The following is a 21,387-nucleotide window of genomic DNA, read 5'->3' as shown; positions in this document are numbered from 1 at the left end:
CGTACGAGCCTTTGGTTTTGGATTTAAAACCAAACTGCCCAGATTATTTACGAGTTAGATCGCATGTTGTACAGGAGAATAAAGCCGACATCCAAACAGCAAGAATATATACGAATCCCAATTTCTGTGCCATACCATCACCATAACCAGACATTTAAAGGAACTTGCGCCGTTTTTATTGTTTCTCTCGTCTCTCAATGCAAAAGATCGAAAAGCCGTGGCGAATCATTGCAACAAAAAGCGTATTAAAGGGTTGGAAGAGTGCTGTTTAAATATTATGAAAAACACTGTAAACTTGTCACCAGCTGATACCCAAATCTGTAGGCGCTGGAAGAGACCTATACGATTATTGGCATTGCGTCGGTATCCTGTAAAATCCAAAAAAGCGCTCCTGACACAAAAAGGTGGTTTCCTTGGAGCTGTTCTTCCAGTGTTAGCTAGTGTACTAGCTGGCGCTCTTAATGCTCAATAAAAAACAATGGAAGTGCATTACATTGTTCCGGAGCGAGACATTAAAAAGCGGGCAGCGGAACTCACTGTTTTGCAAGCTCCGCCCGAAGCAAATAACATTTTATCGTTGGGTGACCTGACGGCAAAAATTCTGTCAAGTACAAACTTGAGCGAATGGCAAAAAGCACAATTACTTAGCAAGAATTTAGAGCGCTTCATGGCATTAAAGCCACGAGCACTCCAAGAAGGCAATCCCTTGGACAATCCTCCCATAAATATAAACGATACAGCTTCTGCGGTTCCATCGGTCCTAACCACCCCGTTGGCTGAGCACAAGAAGGTCAAAATAAAAAGATCGCGAAACACTACGGCCACACCGAAAACACGGAGAAAAATCTATAAGAAAGCTCTATCGGATATTGATTTTGACAACGCGGGGTCGGACGGGTCAGGGGTATATGATACGGAGCCTCCGTTGTCGTATCTGAAGCCTATCGTGAAGATAAAACGCGGAAAGCGAGTGCTCCAACAATCAATGAACGAAACGAAAATATCGCCACAAAACAAATATCAAGCAGTAAGCCCAAAGAAACAAGTTCCACGAAGGGGAGCTCGAGAGCGAGAACAGACAAAGTTTTTTATTCAAGGACAAGGTATTAAAGGCTGTTGGTTAAAAGTTTTGTGAAAATGTCTGGCTGTGTGCCTTTAAATTTAAATTTCGGGCAAGGGAGGAAACTAAACTGTGTTTCATCTTGTTGCTCTGATGACAGCGACGAAAATAAAATATAAGACTCTTCTAAAGCCGTAGATAAACCGAACGTACCAGTCAAATTCGACCAGCCTGTTTCCAATGGATCAACACTACCTCAACCCGAGCGCACTGAGTAGTCTGGGAGGATTAGACCGTTTTTACAAAAATTTGCCGGAAAATGCTTTAAAAGATGAAGCAAAGCGAGTTTTGGAGGGGGTTGACGCTTATACATTGCATAAACCTGTAAGGCAAAAATTTAGAAGGAACCCGGTTATCGTTCTTAACAAAAATTCACAATTACAAGTCGATTTGATGGATATGCAAAAGTTCAAAAAATGGAATAAAGGATACACTTATGTGCTTGTAGCCATTGACTGCTTTTCTAAAAAAACAGAATGCGAACTAATCAAGTATAAAGACGGTCCATCTACGGCCGTGGCATTGGGTAAAATTCTGAACCGCATGGGTCCATTTGGCAAACTGCAAGCTGATAAGAGTCGTGATTTTTTTAATAAGCATGTAAAACAATTACTCCGCCAGAAAGATATTTTGCTATTTAGTTCGGAAAATTATGATATAAAATGTTCTATGGCAGAACGTGTCATTCGCACTTTACGTGATTGCATCTGGCGTTTATTCACAAGTCGAAAATCGCCCTTATATCATGATCAGTTACAAAACATTGTGAACGCATATAACAACACCCCACACTCTTCACATGGCTTATGCCCTTCGGACGTTTCTGATGAGAATTCCCTTCTCGTATTTAATCGATTGTGGAAATACGAACCAAAAAAGAAGGAAAGCAAAATTTAAGGGGGGTGATTCAGTCAGAATTGCAAAGAAAAAAAGAGATTTCGAAAAAGGATTCGAAACAAATTTTCAGGAAGACCTATTTAAAATAGCAAAAGTCATACCTCATATGCCAGAAACTGTCTATCGGCTTTCAGATTCAAAACGTGAAGAAATATTAGGAAAATTCTATGCAGCCGAACCAACACGGGTTTGAAAATGAATAGTCTGCAATATCAGCAGCCATTTTACGTAACCCTTCCCAGTGATGCATGTACGGGTATTTATATGGATAATACGGCCTCTAGTTGGAAAACCAAACTACGCAAAACAATTTCATTAACTGGAAAGTGGGAGGTGGCTGTTGTGGAACTATGTTACCCGAATTCCATGTACAACCTTCCCGGAGAACAGACGATGGACTGTTTTCAATTGTATGATATTGTTCCAAATTCGGAAAGTAAAATCGGAATGGAAAAGTTTATTTTTGAAAAGAAACGTATAACCTAGAGATGGCAACGGCCGGCTAAACGGCTGACCTTTCGGCTGACGGCCGGCTGAAATCCTTAGCCGGCTAACTTAACGCGGCTGGAAGTCCCAGCCGGCTATGGCGGCTGACCAATTTTTCCAGCCGGGCTTAGCCGGCTATCGCCGGCTAAGCCGTTTAAGCCATTTACCGTATAACAGTTAATAATAATTTTTAATAATAAAAACTGCTGCTAATTATGCCGCACTACGTAACTACAGTCTAAGAGACAACGAGTATTGGATAGGCAGAGGTTTGTGACAAGTAGTTGATTTTTAATTTCATAGTTCGATTACAGCCAACGAATCAACCTTATACCAACCTTATACCAACGAATAACCTTATACCAACTCTTGAGCACTGTTCAAATGTGCATTCGCGAGACAGGAATTCCTGCCTAACCAGCTTATTGATGGTTTAACAGTTTAACCGAGCTACGGCGAAACGTACAACAGAATCACAGTGTGCGGCGATGCGCCTTGCGCTAATCGCAATGCGTTTTTTCGAGGGCGCCAATCGCTTGACAACGAAGCCGCGCAAGCCGCTAAGCCGACGCGGCCGCCGGCTAAGCCTCAGCCGGCTGGAATCCTTAGCCGGCGTAGACAGCCGGCCTGTCGTCGGCTACGGCTTCCAAAAATGCTCAGCCGGCTGGCTAATAGCCGGCTAAGCCGCGGCTTAGCCGGCTTTCAGCCAGCCGCTGCCATCTCTAGTATAACCTTACACGCAGGAAACTACACTAACGAACAGATCATCGAGACAATATCTCAACAAGCATAAAAAGCTTTTACTTGCAAAAGGACAGGAATCCAAAAAAGGAAAGCGTTTTCCATTCAACTACTTCCCAATAATCAGAAAGTGCAAATCATAATCGCAGCCAACACAGTTATTTTAGCGATTAATACTGAGTTGCTCAAACGAATATTAGGAATTCACTATCGACAATTGTTTGGCTATCCGGATTCTGTGAACACGAGTGACTTACCGCAGAGTGCCGACGGTTTAAAACAATTGGAAGGTTTTTTTATAGAAAAGAAAAGGCAACAACAGATTACGACAGCGGTAACACCAGCGGCAAAAATCTCAACCCCGGCAAAGGAGGCAGTACTGCCGCCTTCACCTGCGGCGCCAATAAAACCAACTGCAACTCCACCTTTTGTGCCAGCATCCAGTGCGCTGCCAAAAATAACGCAACCGATTTTAAAACCTGTCGAAGGCAGTCAAGCATCAAGTTAAAAGAAAACAGGTCCGTCCCAATCTTCCAACCCTTCAGAGCCGGCACAAAAAAATCGAAGCCAGCGCCGATTCTAATAAAGAGTTTTACGTGCACTGCACAGGAAGCTATCAACGCAAAGACTGGAAATCAAACTTTATATATTTATTGTGATGTCGCAGATTTTACTCTGCTGGGGGGATACTTACGCGCAAATTTTAAGAGCAGTGCCTATTAAGGACAACGAGGCATTCAAAATTATAACCGAACGCTTTGAAATGCCTCATTATGTTCCACTTTTACGTCCGATTTTTGACAAAATTTTCAGGTAACTATAGCTACAGATTTCGGTGATAACGCTAAATTTTCGACAGGAAAATCAATGGTTAAACTTCATTTTCGGCCAGCAAGATATTAAAAATGGGCTATAAAAATTTTGTTCCGGAAGCAAGCTTGTTTGATGATTTGTTGGGACATACTCAGCTAGGCGGTGGATTTGTACGCTATCGCGGAAGCTACCAGAACGGTGGTGGTTTCGGAAGTTTTCTTCGGGCCGTATTCTCCAAAGTGGCGCGCTTTGTTGCGCCAGTTGTTAGGGCTGCAGCGCCGCAAGCACAAGCTGCATTAGCTGCAGCGACTCCTCGTTTAAAAGAAGCGGCGAGCACGGCAGTACAAGAAATGGCCAAATCTGTTGGCAGCAAAATTGCACAAGCTCTTGCCCCAGCCCAGCAGTCATCTAACGGCGGCAAAAAAGGAAGAAAAGGGGTATTAAAGAAGGCATTCATACGAAAACGCATTACAAAAATCGGACGTGTTCCTCCATTTGATCTACCAGACTACATATAGAAAAAAGACTTCCATAATTGAAGGATCGGAACCGGCTATTGCCGCTGCATCGCATATCTTTGCAATTCCTCCGTCTTTTGCAGACCGGTTCCGAACGGAAGAGGAAAGAATAAGACCAACAGCAGCGATTCCGGAAAATATTCCGGCCGGTGGTGACATTAATTTTTACATTGCCCCCTCATCAAATGCCATGGTTTCCCTGCCAGACTTAAGCATAGAATTAGAAGTAGCATTAAGAAAAAAGAATACAGAAAACGGTTGGGACCGAATCCAATTGACGGATACTTGTGCTCCTGTCAATAATCTAATTCACTCAATGTTTCAATCAGTTCAGGTTTCAGTGGCTAACCGACTGGTTAGCGACTGTGCAATCTACTACCCTTACCGGGCAATGTTTGAGTGCCTACTGAGTTATACGAAGGATGCAATGGGAACACAGCTGACTTCTAGCGGTTTCTATTTGGATAAAGCTGGAAGTTTTGATGACGCTGCTGGCAACACGGGAGAACAAGCTCGCCTAACGCTTTTTACAAAATATGAATATATTCCCCTTAGCGGAAAATTATTTTCCGATATTTTCATGCAGGACAAGCCATTGATAACAGGAGTTCCACTCCAGATACGTTTTGTTGTGCATAAACCAGAATTTTATTTACGCGATTGGGCAAATCCGGTTACCAATGAATATAGGCTGTTTATACGCAACCCGAGAATTTTCGTACGACGTTATGTTGGTAAGCAAGGGTTGATAGAAGTTATTTATTCCAACTGAAAAAAATTTACCAATTTTCTTTCAAAAAGTTCACTGCTGCGAGCTGGTTCGCGCTGTGTGTTCGGATGCGACTTGTGCGAGAAATTGACTGTTTAGTAATAATTACTAATTATTAATTACTACAGTTTAATTATTAAACTGCTAGCAGTTTTTATAACAGTTAGCGGCAGCAAATTATGATGCAGGAAATTCGTATTCCTTCGTTTTAATTTACACTGGAAGTTTGTTAAGGTCGATTTTCAACAAAATTGAGCTGTCATAGCGGGCCACCAAATCGATTAAAAAAACTGTAAATTCTGGTACAACTTTTTTTTGTCCGTATGAGAAATTTACTACACCCATGTCGAAAACTGGATTTTGCGGGCTAAGGTGTACATTTCCTTTGCTTGAAAATTATCTAAAACAATGCAAAGCTTCTTGGGGTGCCCAAGGTAAACATCTGAATGAATGCGAACGAACCTGGTGAAATTAATTTTAAAATAATTTCGGAGACATTTTCCATAAGCGAACCATGATATCTTTTCACTGCAGTATCTGTCCCGATTTTATTTCGCGAAATATGCGTTGGGATGACCTTGCTAAAAACCTGATTTATACGATACTGTACCTTGAACAACAACTTGCTGTCTCTTTAGTGTTAAAGACTTAAAGTTGCTGTTACAAGAAACACTTCTTTTACTGATTTAAATCATTCAGCTTGTTCAGGTACTTCAAGTATTTGAAAGTATTTAAATGCTAAATATGTACCTCAAGTGCTGTAAGCCTTCTGCCAAGACCAAAATTACTCGTTTTTAACGGCACTGAACTGCCCGCGGTTACAATGATCACTAGGACGCTGTTGTGCTGTTAATCCGTGACAGTGTCAAGAGGCTGTTCATGGTTTTGTGAGTGCAATGAACTTCATAAAGGTTATAACACAGACCTACCGGCAAGCATGGCCTTATGGGCTTTCAAAAGTTATGAAGTCTAACTGAAGTCTAACTGGTATAATTAAATTGATGGTGGTTTGCGATAACTAAAGGTCACGCTCATGTTGTCTTATGAGAGATTTATATACTGTATATTATGGTCATTGCATGAAAAGGCTACGTCTTCCTACGTATACTCTAAATACATACAGACTCGGTACATTTAGATCTGTAGATATTCAAGGCCAGATATAGGCTACTGTTCCCTATGTTCATTGTTACAGTAATTGTATCCCATGCTCACTACCGGCACATGTATCGCTAATGTACATTTGCATCAATCCGCGTTATCTATTAAAAATCCACATTAGAGTTGCAAAACCCACGAAGCTAATGCCATCTTCCAACCTTTAACCCTTACAACAAATAATAATCTTAATAAATAATTTACAATGTTAATCTTCAGTTAACGGCCGGACCGTTTCCGGTTACTCCACCTACGCATCCGGCCGGCATCCAGCAGCCATTTCCATACCAATTTTGAATTTTACCCACCAGCTTAACAATGGGCTTGATGGAAAGTAAACAGAGCCACCGACGTGAACAACCCACCGGGAAGACATTAGCAAAATTCATAGATAAAATATAGGGCAAGAACTCAGTTTTTCATCTTAACAATAAACACGCAGATCCCCTTTTTGTTCATTCACAACCGGATGATTTCTTGAAATTGTTGTCATCGCTATCGTTAATTAAACTGCATAACCGTAAGAATTACGTGCCTATGACTGCGATAATAACCAACAGAAAAACGCTGCAACTGCTTAAACTGATCAATAGTTTTTATTGCACTCGTAAACTGCTGTATAGCATAATTATGTATTAGTATCCGTATAATGTGTACTGCTTTACCACTCCTTCATTCACAGATTTTTAGAAAGGCTAAGAAACCATGTTCAGCAACGACGAGCGACTGTCGGTTGATGTTTGTGCTTCACTCCGCACCTGTAGAGCATCCTGTGTACACTTCCAGGTAATCCAGTCCCCGTTAACGGTCAACAGCAGCAGTAACGCCCATAACTGCAGCCACTCTGGGATGAATAGCTGCACCAGTGGATACGGTAGGAAGAATTAGAACAAAATGCGCCGGACCAGAGCCGCCCCGTAGGCGACGATGCCGACGCCCCAAGGACAAAAACAGTGGTCGCTTTTCTTTGGGTAGCTTGAGGTGCTCTCCACGAAGACAGCGGTATCGGCAACGGAACCGGTAGCATCCGGACCGGTTGTCTGTGAGCGGCCGTTGCTTATCGGCTCTTCACCATTACCAGCCTGGATTCCGCGGTCCGTTCTGGCTGAACTGCATGCAAAACGATTTATGCCAATTTTAACTGGCCATCCAATCTACCATAAGTGGTCTAGAGGAGGATTTTATGGCACAAAAATTGAAAAAAATTTAGCGCGATAACTACAACTTATCATCAGTGCGTTGCTGCCAATTGCCAAGTTACGCAGATGGGAACTGATACGCTGGATCGTTTGTGGAATCTCCGCTGTTGTATTCGGGGTTATGGCACTCGCATTTGGTGTATATGTAGTTTATTTCGGTGGACAGCAATAGATTTTATTGGTGTCCATTGAATTATAAACTACAAGATCACTCTGGGCGTTTTCGTGGGAAAACTCAGCCCCATCCAGTATGTCGTTATGTTACTAATCGAATTCCTGAGTGTCGTGGACACTGTCCGCGAGGACCCTCTACGATCATTTGTTACTAAAAGATGCCGTTGACATCATCATCATCCACTTTTTTGGTGCGTACTTCGGTCTAGCCTTGTCCCGCGCACGATATATTGCGCTGCCAGTTTTCCGACAGACTGGAAAGAAATGCGCCGCTTTTCCGATCTATTCTTTACGGTAGGGACACTGTTCCTCTGGTTGTTGTGGTCCAGTTTCAAACCGGTTATGGCTATGGATGACGGGCGATACCGGGCGGTGTATGACACGTATTTCGCCACTGCTGCCAATTGTCTCGGTGAGTTCATGGTATTGGTGTCCACGTTCGCCAAGCATGAACAATTTTGCCCGGTACTTTTATACCATAGTATGAGCGTACATACAATTTTTGTTTGATGTACTGTGTTTCGCAAGGAACGTAACAAATCTGTTTCAAAATATTGCTATATTATAAATGCACTAGAAGACCCCGCGCAAAATACGCGGCATAAAAAAAACTTGCTGTCACAATTAGTTTGTGATGAGCTACGCGAAAAATTACGTTAATTTCGCTTTTCCAAGTAAGTGCGTCTATCAGAATTCAACTTCTATTGCTAAAAGGGTCGTGAACCTTCCCGGAAACGGTGTTTTTTGTTTCTACCCCGTTTCCGGGAACGAAAATGTCAATTAATGTTAAAAGTTTTCCTGTGTATCGTATCTTAACAGGCTTGTACCTACAGTTGCGTCGTAATTGGAGGGTAGACACACGCCGGGGAAAACTATGTTATAGCTTGGTAAAGGCCCGCATTTTAAACACAATACGCGACTGCTACGAGACCTTTAACTGCGTTTACCCACCGCTACCGCACATCTTCCCGCCCATACCGCACCACTAACACCACTAAGCAGTATCGGAGGGTATAGGTGGTAAGAGGGGCAGTATCGGCGGGTACAGGAGGTAAGAGGTGCAGTATTGGAGGGCAAAGTGGAAAGAGGTGCAGTATCGGCAGGTAAAGGTGATAAGAGGTGTAGTATCGGCGAGTATAGGTGGTAAGTGGTGCAGTATCGGTGGGTATCGGTATCGGCATGTAAACTTGTTAAGCTTTAACCCTTAATGGCCTGACATCGTAAAACTGATACATCACAATTGAAAACGAACTGTACACACCGTACAACCTTAAATTTGACGTTTTTCTTCCGTGGTATATTGCTATGTCGACACCTGCAGCATACTTCTTGCCATTTTTGCAAATTTTAGAAGATAATGGTTTATGAGAAAAACAGATGTATCAAGATGATACATGTTTTGCCGGAAGTAAGTCAAATCTCTAGCTCAAATTAATGGCACAGCACTTGCAGATTAGATAAATCCTGGCTGCTGCACAAGCAATCGACGCTCCTAGCAGGCACGTTTCAAAAGTGGTACGTTTGTTAACAATCGTGAAAAAAATTCTGATCCGCGGCGGTGTCCTTATGCCGGATGAGGATACAAGCCGGCATCCAAAAATAAAATTTCTTTTGTCCTACAGAATGGTCAGCGCAAGAGAGAGCATTTAAGTTCTGTCCATGTACTGGCTGCGTAAGTAGGTCTCCATGCGCGCACTGTGTGCTGAATGCGTAGAGGTCCAGTAGCCTGCCTGTGCCTCTTTCAGATTTATTCTCTCACTCATTAGCTAGCAGCGCTAAACAGACCAATGCCTATCACTAGTATCAGTTTGATGCAGTTAGGCGTTATCGGATAAAAATATGTCAGGCCATTAAGAGTTAAGCAACCATAGTTTTCCCCGGCGTGAGCCTACAATGGAGGGCATAATTGCGTTGTCGGTAATACGGTCTAATCAATATCGGTACTGTAGCGGCTCCACCAAGTTATACCACAGAGTTTGTGCGCGGGAAAACGGTACCCAGAGTGTGTGCATTCACTGTGCAGGCGAATGCACGGGCATGCACACGCTGCGTGGGTGCAGTTTTCCCGTGCACAAACTCTGTGGTATAACTTGGTAGAGCCGCTACAGTATAAATCAACAACCAAAGGGGATAAAGCTGATGATACGTTTAACTGATATTTCTTGGCGAATGCCGAATGCCGATCATTCAAATTCACACACACTTTTCGCGCAAACCACAAAACCGAAAACATTTTGTTTACAACTTTTGGTGAGTTTAGGCATCAATCACAAAGATTTAACAGCAGCTAATCATTCGTTAACACCTGACAGGTTGCGGCTCTCCCCATGTCACTGTGGTCATCCAAGCGGTAAGTACAGTAACAAATTGTTGAGCTGTTCAGGTTGCTCTGTGGACAAAATAACAAAAGCGCCTACATGCAGATTCCGCCGTACACGACAATAACAAGCCATAGATGAAACATTATTTATAAAAAACATTTAGGTAGATGAGAATTACTTCTCTAATGAAAAAACGCCAAATAAATGAAAAGGAATAAAATATGATACACGCTGTAAAACTGCGATTCAAGTTAGCTTTTACCAACAGTAGACAAATTTACGTCCGTAATAAAACTGTACGAGTACGTTGAAGGGATTCTTTTGTGTAAATTATTTTAAGGCTTAATTAATGCATTTAAATTCCAGAAATTTGTAAGTGTATTGCGTATGAGGAATGCATTGACATTCAGCAAGTATACTCTGTTGTTACAGATATCAGATTGTACCCTAGGAAATGATTGTCGACATCCACCACTGGCTGCCGATAGATGGGGTCGGCGCACGCATTTCCTTCCACAACTTAAGAGCCTCTTGCAGAAGCTTCCAGCTCATCCAGGCCCCAAAGACGGTCAACAGTAGGAGTAATGCCCACACCTGCAGGGCTTCCGGGACCACTAGTTGCACCAGCGGAAGAGGCAGAAAGTACCAGCTCAAGCCTCGCCGGATGGCAATCGCAAGGCCGGCGATGATGCCGGCGAACCCGGAACACGAGCAGCCATCGTGTTTCCCTGGGTTGCTCGGTGAATCCTCCACGAGGACAGTGGTTGCGGACGCTGAACAGGCCGCATCCATATCGGTCATACGAATGCAATCGGTGCCTATTCCCGACGCCTCTTGCGGCTTTTCGTTTGGATCACTTGGGGTTTCATCGATTATGGATACGCTGCATAAAAGCACCCACTTTAGGTTATTGTTAAAAAAGACATAATTATGATCGCTTCAACTGCGATCAAGTGATTCTACATTCGTAGAAGATGTACGCCTGTGAAAGACCGTGCAGTCGCCGGTATCTGTGATGCCAAAATTGGCACAAATTAAAACAAACCGCTTTTCGATTATGTACAAGCTTGTCCGGTACTTTCTAACGTAAAGGTACAGATATCACGCTTGTAATAACGCGGAGCTTGCGCTACGATACCATCGTCCGATCGCTCAAACAGGAGACCGCGAAAACCAAAATATTTTATAATAAAACAGCTCCAGACATGTACTGTAATTTATTGTACTCCATATACATGTACTCCAGACAGGTACGCATTATTGCAGCGAAAATAAATTAATTCACGAAATGCGCCAAACTCCATATTTGGGCGCGCCACGCTACCATTTTAAATAATTGGGCGTTTACATGCATCTGGCATGGCTGGTCCATAGTAGGTAAATAATATTTATGGGATTATTCTGTTCCCTTGTGTGTATATCATTAAAATTCTTGAAATTGTCATTGTAACTTGTTATTGTGTATGTAAACGTAATTCAGTGGCAAAAATTCTTCGAATAGTAATAGTAAGTCGTACTGTATTCCTGTCAATATGCAGTGGTATCTTGAGCGGATACCCCTACAAACCTGCTCTGGTCTCGATCTTCGCCGGACAGCTGCAGAGTGCAGAGGTTTACCATCGCGATGATGCTGCTGGGTATCGGTGCCACCATAATCATGAGAGGCAGTACCCAGATCCACTTTTGAAGTAACGCATCGGTTAATGGTGAATGACTGGTGGTGAACAACGACAGCAGCCCCGGATGGCTGGTGTTCCAGCGCGGATAACCCAAATCCATCCAATATGAAAGCATTGCGTGGGAGTGTGCCATACCCTGTTGTGCCAAAGCTCATATTTTAAAGATCGTTGGATTGTTGCAGTTCATGTTTTACGGATTGTGGCATCGTATAACCCGCAGTACACTGTGTAACGTGGTGTTGTATTAGCGCTCCAAATAGTTGCAATGCCTAGTGAGTTACATAATATTATGTCCTGCAAAGGATGTTGTCCGTATGAAAAATACTTCCAAAATCACTCAGGTCCATTACCGCACCTTCTAGGCCGCGGCTAATTCGGTAACCAACTAACCATAATTGACAGAAGTCAGCAGTTAGTTTCACGTTAGCAATGCTGTTTTACTGGACTTTTGTGCACTGTGTCCTGTAGCAAACCTCCACAACAGCTATATATATTTATGTGTACCCGGTATACCTTTTGCATTTATCTGTACAGTTGTCGGACTTTTTTTACTATTAGTCATTGCGGGGAAACTTACGTGGTGGGAATTATTTTAAGACAATCAAATTACATGTAGCAAAACAGTTTGAGTTTGAGAATCTAAAGGTACAAACTGAGCGGCCGAATTTAAATTTCGCTTACCGTTTCATAGATGGTGCAATACGTTTCGGCGATGCTATGATTTATATGATTTCGAAAATGTTGTCTCCACCGCTCCCATCCATGACCCCAGCCATCCGTGGAAGGCATGGCAGATTCCAGAGGGTCTACAGCCTTGCTCGACGCCATTAGCAATAAAGACAGGGTGGCCCATTTTACCGGGAAGAGACATACTCGTTGAAACAGTGCTCTCTTCACTTTCTCCATCGGCTGACCTTTTATTTCTGCCGCTGCCAGCGGAACTGGCTGGACAATTGAAGCGTCCACCACCAACGTCATACCGCACATTCGCCTGACATATAAAAAACACCCTGCTGAAAATCTGAAGCTCAACGCGCGATGTTAATGATTTCATAAAGCGCAAACTTTCCAGCAGATGTATGTCGTCCTGGCGAAGTGAGCAAAGTAAATCTTTGTCATGAATACTTCTTTTATAAAGCAAGACACTTTTTTATCATATTATCAAGATTTTTTTATAAAGCAGGATATTTTAACAGTTTAAAATTCAAACCCTGTTAACCGCACCAGGTGCGGCGCACCTTAATTTCTTGTTTATCCAGCCGAAATACGTTTCGTTCATCCAGAAGCCCCAAATTCGGCCGGTGCAATAAATGCAGAGAACGCACACGCACAGCACAGAGCACGGGAACACGGTCGCTGGACCGATGGTGTAAATGACCAACCAAGCAGCGGCGCCGCTCACTAGCACCACGGGTAGTGCCCACAGCAGCAGCCACGCCAGAGGAAAGACCAAAAGGCCAACACCGAGAGCCACCCCAAGACAGATGCTGGAGAACCAGGTCGGCAGCTCAAATAGCGAACCAGTGAAGAGGGTCGAAATTCGCTGACAGCGGAAAATGTGCTGAGTCCATTTCGGATATTTCCAGTTCCGGTTGACTATTAACGAACATCCAACGGAAGCCGTAAGGATGGCTGTCGTGCAGACGATAGCAATGACGGCGACGTATCCAAGGCGACGGCGGTGTTCTCCATCCACCGGAAACGGCACGACTGCGCTATCACCGACGGTGTCGAGGCCTAACGGCATCCATGTGAATACGAGGTCATCCCACATACAGCCGCTCATTGGCTATCACAAGTAATAAAGTGATTATTTTAGATGAATGTTTATGCTGTCACCTTTTAAGACGTCAGACGTCTTTCTGAAGCGTAGCGTTGATGGCCGTCAGAGCAATGGCATTTTGTAGCCGTCTAATTTATGTGTGTTGTTACACCCGCTTCCTCATTAGATATCAACGTCCGTACTGTAGGAACTGCACAGAAACGTCCGTACTGTAGCGCGGGGACTTGAACGAGAGCTTTTGCTTCTGCGCACCACCAAACACGCTTTTGCGTAGTCAATTGATTTGTACAAAATTCAGGTGAAAAATCGTTCGGCCGCGAAACATTCGTTTGGGGAGTTACAGGAGACAAAAATTCAAAAAATAATATTATAAATGTAAACAGTGATTGATGAATGCGCGAAAGTTCTAAGCATATCATCCGCCGTTAGCTATAATACGAAGCTGATACCGACACCGACTACGTCACTTCGAGAGATGGAGGTTCATTTATGCATGTAGAAAAAGGAGGATGCACACTGAAAGATCACGACATCAAATCACATCACATCCCATCACGGTCACATCGGTAACGTCTGTCACCTAAGTAGTAAGTAAAAATTTTAAGCCTGCAATATGGTGCTACTTTTTTTAATTTATATAATAATAAACACAATTAATAAAAGGAAACCGTCATAGGCACCCCCTAAAACCCTTGTTTCTTATAGGAAAACCTTTTCGCATCCTGTTTATTATAGTGACCTACTTTTGATTATTATCGTACATAGTACTTTATCACCCGAGACGTTTAAGCTGTCCTTAAGGGATTGGCCCGGTACACCGTACATAGCAGTGATAGCACCAAATTCGTGTACATCGACGGGAACTTTTGCTGTCGCGCAGTTCTAAACACGTTTTTGCATTGCTTGATGTTATTTGGCCGCCCATGGATTTTTATACGTAGGCGTGAAATGCGTTTGCGCGCGCGTGCAACACTGGTTGGAAAGACAGGAAAGTTATGGGTGAATCAAAATTCCAAAAAGTTTATATGCATTCAGATGTACCAAAAGTCTCAATATGGATCAATTTTCTTTAAATTTTGCATATAAATGCACAATTGTCATATTCATGAAAATCGTTTTATCACCAAACCACGGCGGTTCTAGCATTTTTTTTAAATTTTAAATTGAAAATTAAAACTTTTGAACTTCTTTTTAAAAATTCGGAAAAAATGGTGCAACTCTGGTTTGGTGTAAAAACGGTTTGTACACAGGGGTTCATTTGATTGCAGAATTTGAATTTGATTGGTTTATAATGACGCTTTGGTGCACCTGAATGCGTTTGAACTTCTGGAATGTTGATTGAACCATAACCATAAGTTTCCAACCGGATGTTGCGCGCGCAAACGGGTTTCACACCTACGTAACAAACCCTTGGGCTGCCAAATAATATCAAGCATTGCAAAAAAAGTGTTAGTAGGGCGCGACAGCGAAAGTTCCTGCGGATGTACCTACACGAATTTGGTGCTACGTACCGGGTCGAATCCCCATTTACCGAATCGTCCTATTGTTGACTGGAAAGCCTGATGTACTTAACCCGCCGCTAGAGAAGAACATTATTGTAAAAATTACTGGGAAAATCAAATTATTATGTGAATAAAGCTGCATTACCTAAGATCTTTAAATACCAAGATTTAATACAAAAAAGACAATTCAAAAAGGTTTGAACGAGTACTTCGTTTAGGTATTTGTAAATACAAAATAAAACCATTAAAAAATAGGAAATTTAATGATATTATTTACAGTAATAGGGCTAATAATAGTAAGTTAATTTTGGTGCCAGCCAACATCGGAATGCTTCACTAGGTAGTAGGTAGTACCGCATATAAACGATGGCCTTTCCACATTATCACCGAACCGAACACTTTCGCTACTCCAGGCTCCGAAAAATTTCGTTTTTTGCAAAAAGACAAAGCAACCCTTGGTGCACTTAAAAAATATTTTCATCGGCCATTGTTGAGTGGACGTGGCCAAACTAAAATTCCAACAGTAACGCATCCAGTACTATTTACTAAGGGAATACCGTAAAAGTGTACCGTATCTGACATTTCAGATGTTTTTACAAATTCGTGTAATCAGTAGTCAGATCTTTTTGATAATTGTTGTAAAACTTACTACTGTTAAGTAAATTACCGAGAAGAATTACTCGTACTGTATATACAGTATTAGCATGCACTGGGAAATGGAGAAACGTCCCGCAATAGAGTATCACAGACACGTTGGCACAAATTAATAGACTACGCGTTATCGCTACCCACTAGCTCCACAACTTTCTAATTTTTCTTGATTATTAACAGCAGTAATTTTTAATGAAATTAAATAGGATCGGACTACTGATAACACGTATTTCTTGCCAACCTCTGACATTGTACGCTAACCTGTTACGGTACTTACTCCCGATACATGCTGCTGCATGTATTAATGCCATTGGAATAAAGTTTAGCCACGCGTACTTAACCATTGCCGATGAAAATATTTTTTTAAGTACACCAAAGGTTTACCCGGTCTTCGTGAAAAAAAGGAATTTTTCCGGAGCCGGGAGCAGGTGATGCATGGCCCTGGTCAGTTCGAAAATTCTGCTAGATGAGAACTATGCCGGTTATTTGACCATACGAAAGATTGCCGTCGCGAAATTTGCCTGCGCTACAACTGCCAAAGCGCCGTTGAAGCAAACCACGTCTTAGCATACGCGCACTTTACCAATTCATTAAGTTAGAGCAGTGCACGTAGTGATGTGCTGTCGGTGGATCATTTGGATGTAAGTATTTCCATGACAACTGCCGTAAACCAACTGCCGTAGCTTATACTGTAAACTCAGCACCAAGTGTCAAAATACACGGAGCTTAAAAAGTTCCGAATACTTCCAGAATCCAGATATTATTATTATGTGTTGGTTTCACAAAGGGGTACCCGCCTTCGGTGGTTAGCATAATGAGTACTGATGGGCTTATGAACGCTTAGAAGTGTTTTTTCTTTGTACCATAATTAAATTAATTTATTCTCCTGTTTAATTAACGATGAAGCAAGTAAGTATAAAGCCAGCCATGCTACGCCAAGTTCGGACAATTGTGAAAGATGTTTATTAGGAAATCGGTCAATACACATAAGTGACATAACAATTCGCGTGCGCAGCTTTACACTAATTAAAAGCAAAAATTTTAAAATAAATTATTGTGAAATAAATTATTAAGTACCGAAGTACTTAATAATTTATTTCACAATAATTTATTTTAAAATTTTTGCGTCGTTTCGTTTTTCGCTTTGCAGCTTCCGGTGTAACTTTTTATGGGCAATTCAAAAGCCCGAAAATCGAAATCTATAAGTCAATTAATAACGAGCCATGCGGTTAACATTAAGGGGGGTGGCACTGAGAAATTTTTGGGTGTTTATTCTACTACTACAGACTAATTAATAATAATATTGATTAATAATTCTAATTTTACTAATTTTTATTCTAAGTATTAATTCTAATTCTTCTATTCTAATTCTACAGATTACTTTGCGTCATCGGTGATCGAGGTGGCCTTGAAACAACTTTTATCTCTGTATGTTATACAGACTTGTATGTTATAGCGCACATACCGAGTTACGTGGCTGCCTAGCGCAGAAGCGTGTGTGACCTCGAGCTGATATATTACGTAGATGGAAAATTCACTTTCACTTTAACCATGCCCACAGTCCCACTGCAACGGTCACGCAGGACTCTTTGAAAACGAACGATGGTTAACGTATTTCACAACAGCATTGAACGACAAGCACGTTAGACTTATTTTTTGACGTCACTAAGTTTTCTGAAACTCGTACAGATACAGCTGACCTGGTGTTTTCAGCTTATCTGTACGACTGAAAACTTCTTCAAGGGCAGTAATGTTCAGCCATATGGATAAGCTGAAAACACTCTCGGGGATCTAAAAAATCGAAAGTGCTATGGTGCTAAGCGCTAGGAATTTTCTTAGCTCATAGCCGTGACCATAAAAAATACAGACTGGAACTTCAAAAAATTATTTACAGGCAACTGGATGCTTTGCTGCCAAACGGTTTTTGCGCCAATGTATCCATATTATCTGGCTACTGAATGTCTTAAGACAAAGTGAAATGTTTCTAGACCGAACACGAAAGTTAGCTTTTGTGCCCGCGCAATAATTTGGCGTCATGTACCGGGTCACTTCCATTAATACCAACGGGCGTTTCATCACTGAAAAACACGTGGTATACAATATATGCGAATATATTATATGTGAAAATAGAAAAGAAAATAATTACTCGAAGGTTGCTCAAAGGTCCGAGCTAATATAGAAGTACGGTACAAATATTAAAAGTACATTATGGCTGCGTGCACGGGTAAACACGGGCGTTGGCAGTGTGTACGCGGGGCCGTCGCGAGGGCCCCCCTCCCCCCGCGGGAAAAAAGTGTTAAATTTCCCAAATAAAATTTACAAAATTTGACGCCATATTTTGCCCTCGGGGAGAACAATAGCGCGCCCCGCTTTTTCGTTTCTTCGCCAGTCGTTTGATTTTTTCCACTTAACAAAACTTAAAGGCACCAGAAAAACGGAATGGAAACGGCCACAAAATTGTTGTAAAAAACAAATAAATCGTTGACCAATTCAACTACGGTAATTAGGCGCTTTTAGAGTCAGTGGTCTCGTTGCTCTGTAGCGCTCTATAAGATTCAGCGCTGTACCATTGGTAGATTCACTTTTACAGAACTCCCGGCTCTGTAACTTACAGAACGCCTTTAAAGTGCTTTTCGAGTAGTACTATTATATCAAAAGTACTGTGTTACCCGCTAATGCTCATTAGTGCAGCCTGTGAATTACTTGAAAGCCACATCAAGAAAACTGGAATATCAAATCAGCCAACACGAAAACTTAAACAAGTTCAATTTAAAAAGCCGTGCACACAGCCAACACCCATGTTTCCCTGTGCACGCAGCATCGGATTAAACTATTTCAAGGCTTTCTGCTTTGTCAGTACAAATACCGGAGTGTGGTGCAACTAATATTCCGGAAAAGCAGAAAACAGCTTTTTATGGCGAGTAAAAAAGGTGCACAAAGTCGGATACTGGATATTCTCCTAGACTTAAGCATTGAATCAGCGCTCAGTAAACGTTATAACATTACTTACTTACACCAGTTTCTTTTGGCAACTACAGAGTACTGTAATAGAAAATCCCCACACCGAAAATGCATTAGTAAATGCTGTGAATAAGCATCCATATTTAAAATTCCATTAAAAAGCTTAAATAAAATTCGAAGAAAATCATTCACCATTGCACATTCAATGCGGCGCGGTGGGCAATGTGGTAGGCGAATTTAAATCGTTTGGGCGAGATACTTTGAACCAAAAAACCTAAAGGATGGTGAAGTATGTAGTATATTGCTGCAGAAACAGAGTAGAATTTTTCGCAGTTATGTACATCAAAATATTGTTATTTTCACGCGAAGTCAGCGAGCGTTTTTCCAGAAAAAATCATTAAAAAATTCCTTGGGAAATGGTAGAAATGTTTTCGAATTTCTCGAAGTAAAAGTTAAAGGTCAAAAATGATGTATCATGTACAGGTCCAAAGAACAATTGCAAGATTCGCGTGAAGCCCATGCTTTTCTAATGCTCAAATTGTTAAAAATTCTATATAAAACGCTAAATTAGAGTATAATATCTTTCGGGTACATAATTTTTTTGAGCACACCATTTATGATTAATTAAATGAGTAAGTACACTCTGCATTCTCCAACATTTGCGCGCACTATGAGAAATACGGTGAACTTTATATTTCGAACGAAGACTTTAGACTGAGTAAATGAAGTATAGTAAAGATCTCCAGAGCTTCATTTGCGCGGAGCGGAAAGCCAACAAACGGTTTTACTGCAAAAATCGCTAGAGTATGAATGCAATAAAAAATGTTTTTTTTTCTTTAATTTTTTTGCAAAACCAGCTTCTGCATTATCGGAATAGCAGTACTTCACTTCTTTATTTTCTTAAAGTACGCACTTCTTCAAAAATTCCGGAGTGGCTCGTGCCTCCGTGCCACCCTCTCTTAATTCATCATTGTGACAGTGGGGGCGCAACAGAAAAAACTGTATAAGCTGAATGAAGTAGCGGAGTCTGGCCAGTGCCGCTCTACAGTAGAGCGGCACTGGTCTGGCGTAAGGAAAAAAGCATGTACGGGTACAGTATGTTGCTAGATACCGACAGGAGGATTCCAGCGGTCAGGCCTGCTAGTAAGTAGAGATGGGCAAACTAAAATTAGTCGACTAATTAACGGTTAACTTCGGTTAACCTGACCAAAACTAAAAAAATTAGTTTAGCAAACTTTGGTAACTAAAAAATTTAGTCAGAAGCTTTTTAGTGACTAAATATTTTAGTCAAGTCGATTTTAGTTACTAAATCTCCACGGTTAACCGGTTAACCAAAATTGTGTGGTTAGGGCCCTAACAAACCAAGCCCAAATGTACAAAACAAATTCATTGGTGCATTACACGCCTTCCCTGTACTCAGTACTGCTCTAATAATCGCCTCAAGTATGACCAAATGACGAAACTACGGGCGGACGACTGCAGCAGTACCAGGAGGTGTGTAATGCATCTTGATTTACGGCTATATTATTCCAGTGTCTGAGTGAGCCGCACTAAATGACTGTTTATATACGTGTACTGGAAAGTTTAAGCTCGTTTGACTCGACAACCATAGGCGTACGGCGAAATGAGCAACATATTTTTACAAATGACAATAGCCTGGACGCAGTAAATTACACTTAATTTGAAAACCGAAAAATTTAATTTTAGTCTCGGTTAACTTTGGTTAACCGGTTAAAAATTTTAACCAACTCGTGGTTAACTACTAAGAAATTTAGTCGCCAACGTTTAGTTGACTAAAAGTTTTAACCAAGTCAGTTTTAGCAAATAAAACTTTTAACCGAGTTTTAGTTTAGTTTAGTTTAGTCAGTTTTAGTTTGCCCATCTCTACTAGTAAGTAATGTTTCTATGTAGTAGTTACAGTACAGGCTTGGCTTGTTAATGTGCATTGTAAACTTGTAAAAACCATCGAAACGCATGCAGTGCCATGCACAATTATTACTATGTAGTAAAAAGTCTATTCATTTCTTGTGCATCCTGATAATATTACATCAGACAGCGATGGGAGGACCCCCCGGCCCCCAGGGGCCAAACAAATTTCAGGGAAGGTAAAAAAAAAACTATATCATAACCATACAATCCAGCAGTGCTGTCATCCAGCGCTCTTACTTACACTTACTTACCACATCGCACCCATTGTCATGCAAGTACTGTACGGTACGGTTGCACTTTATTATGGTTGCTATGTAACGTACAATGCGCAGTACAGCACCGCAGTACGAAACTCCTGCGCATAGCCACTTCGACTCACATATCCCAGTTTTGCCAGAAGGTCGTCAAAATCGGTCTGGGCATCGGGATCCACCCGCGTGTTACGCCATTCCGGGAAAAATCGCGTCCCAAGTTTAAATGCAATCTGCAGCGCGAACCACAGGACCACCAGCGCTTCAGTAATAATCTCCTGATACACCCAAAGGTGATCACGGCTGAGGATAGGCCTTATCGTCTTCGGATATTTCACCATTGTTAGTGCCGGTTAAGCGGTGCGGCAATGTCAGGCGAAAGCCTGGGTTGCGTTTAGAAAGCAAGCGAGAATCTTTTAAAACTCTAACACAGCT

General features: G+C 41.7%; 1 protein-coding gene across 1 annotated transcript; it reads right to left on the bottom strand.

The window, feature by feature from the left end:
• Positions 1 to 10,125: 10,125 nt before the first annotated feature.
• LOC129596316 (uncharacterized) lies at positions 10,126 to 21,293 on the bottom strand. Its single transcript, XM_055493555.1, has 6 exons — positions 21,081 to 21,293; positions 13,114 to 13,664; positions 12,557 to 12,866; positions 11,764 to 12,011; positions 10,643 to 11,079; positions 10,126 to 10,264 (listed from the first exon to the last, which is right to left on the bottom strand). The coding sequence occupies exons 1-5, from the start codon at positions 21,291 to 21,293 to the stop codon at positions 10,644 to 10,646; spliced, it is 1,758 nt and encodes a 585-aa protein (XP_055349530.1). The 3' UTR covers positions 10,126 to 10,264; position 10,643.
• Between the last annotated feature and the right edge of the window lie 94 nt (positions 21,294 to 21,387).

This window comes from Paramacrobiotus metropolitanus, unplaced genomic scaffold, assembly GCF_019649055.1.
Source record: "Paramacrobiotus metropolitanus isolate TYO unplaced genomic scaffold, Prichtersi_v1.0 Parri_scaffold0000088, whole genome shotgun sequence".
In the NCBI taxonomy this organism is placed as follows: domain Eukaryota; kingdom Metazoa; phylum Tardigrada; class Eutardigrada; order Parachela; family Macrobiotidae; genus Paramacrobiotus; species Paramacrobiotus metropolitanus.
This window is presented reverse-complemented; position numbering and strand designations above follow the sequence as displayed.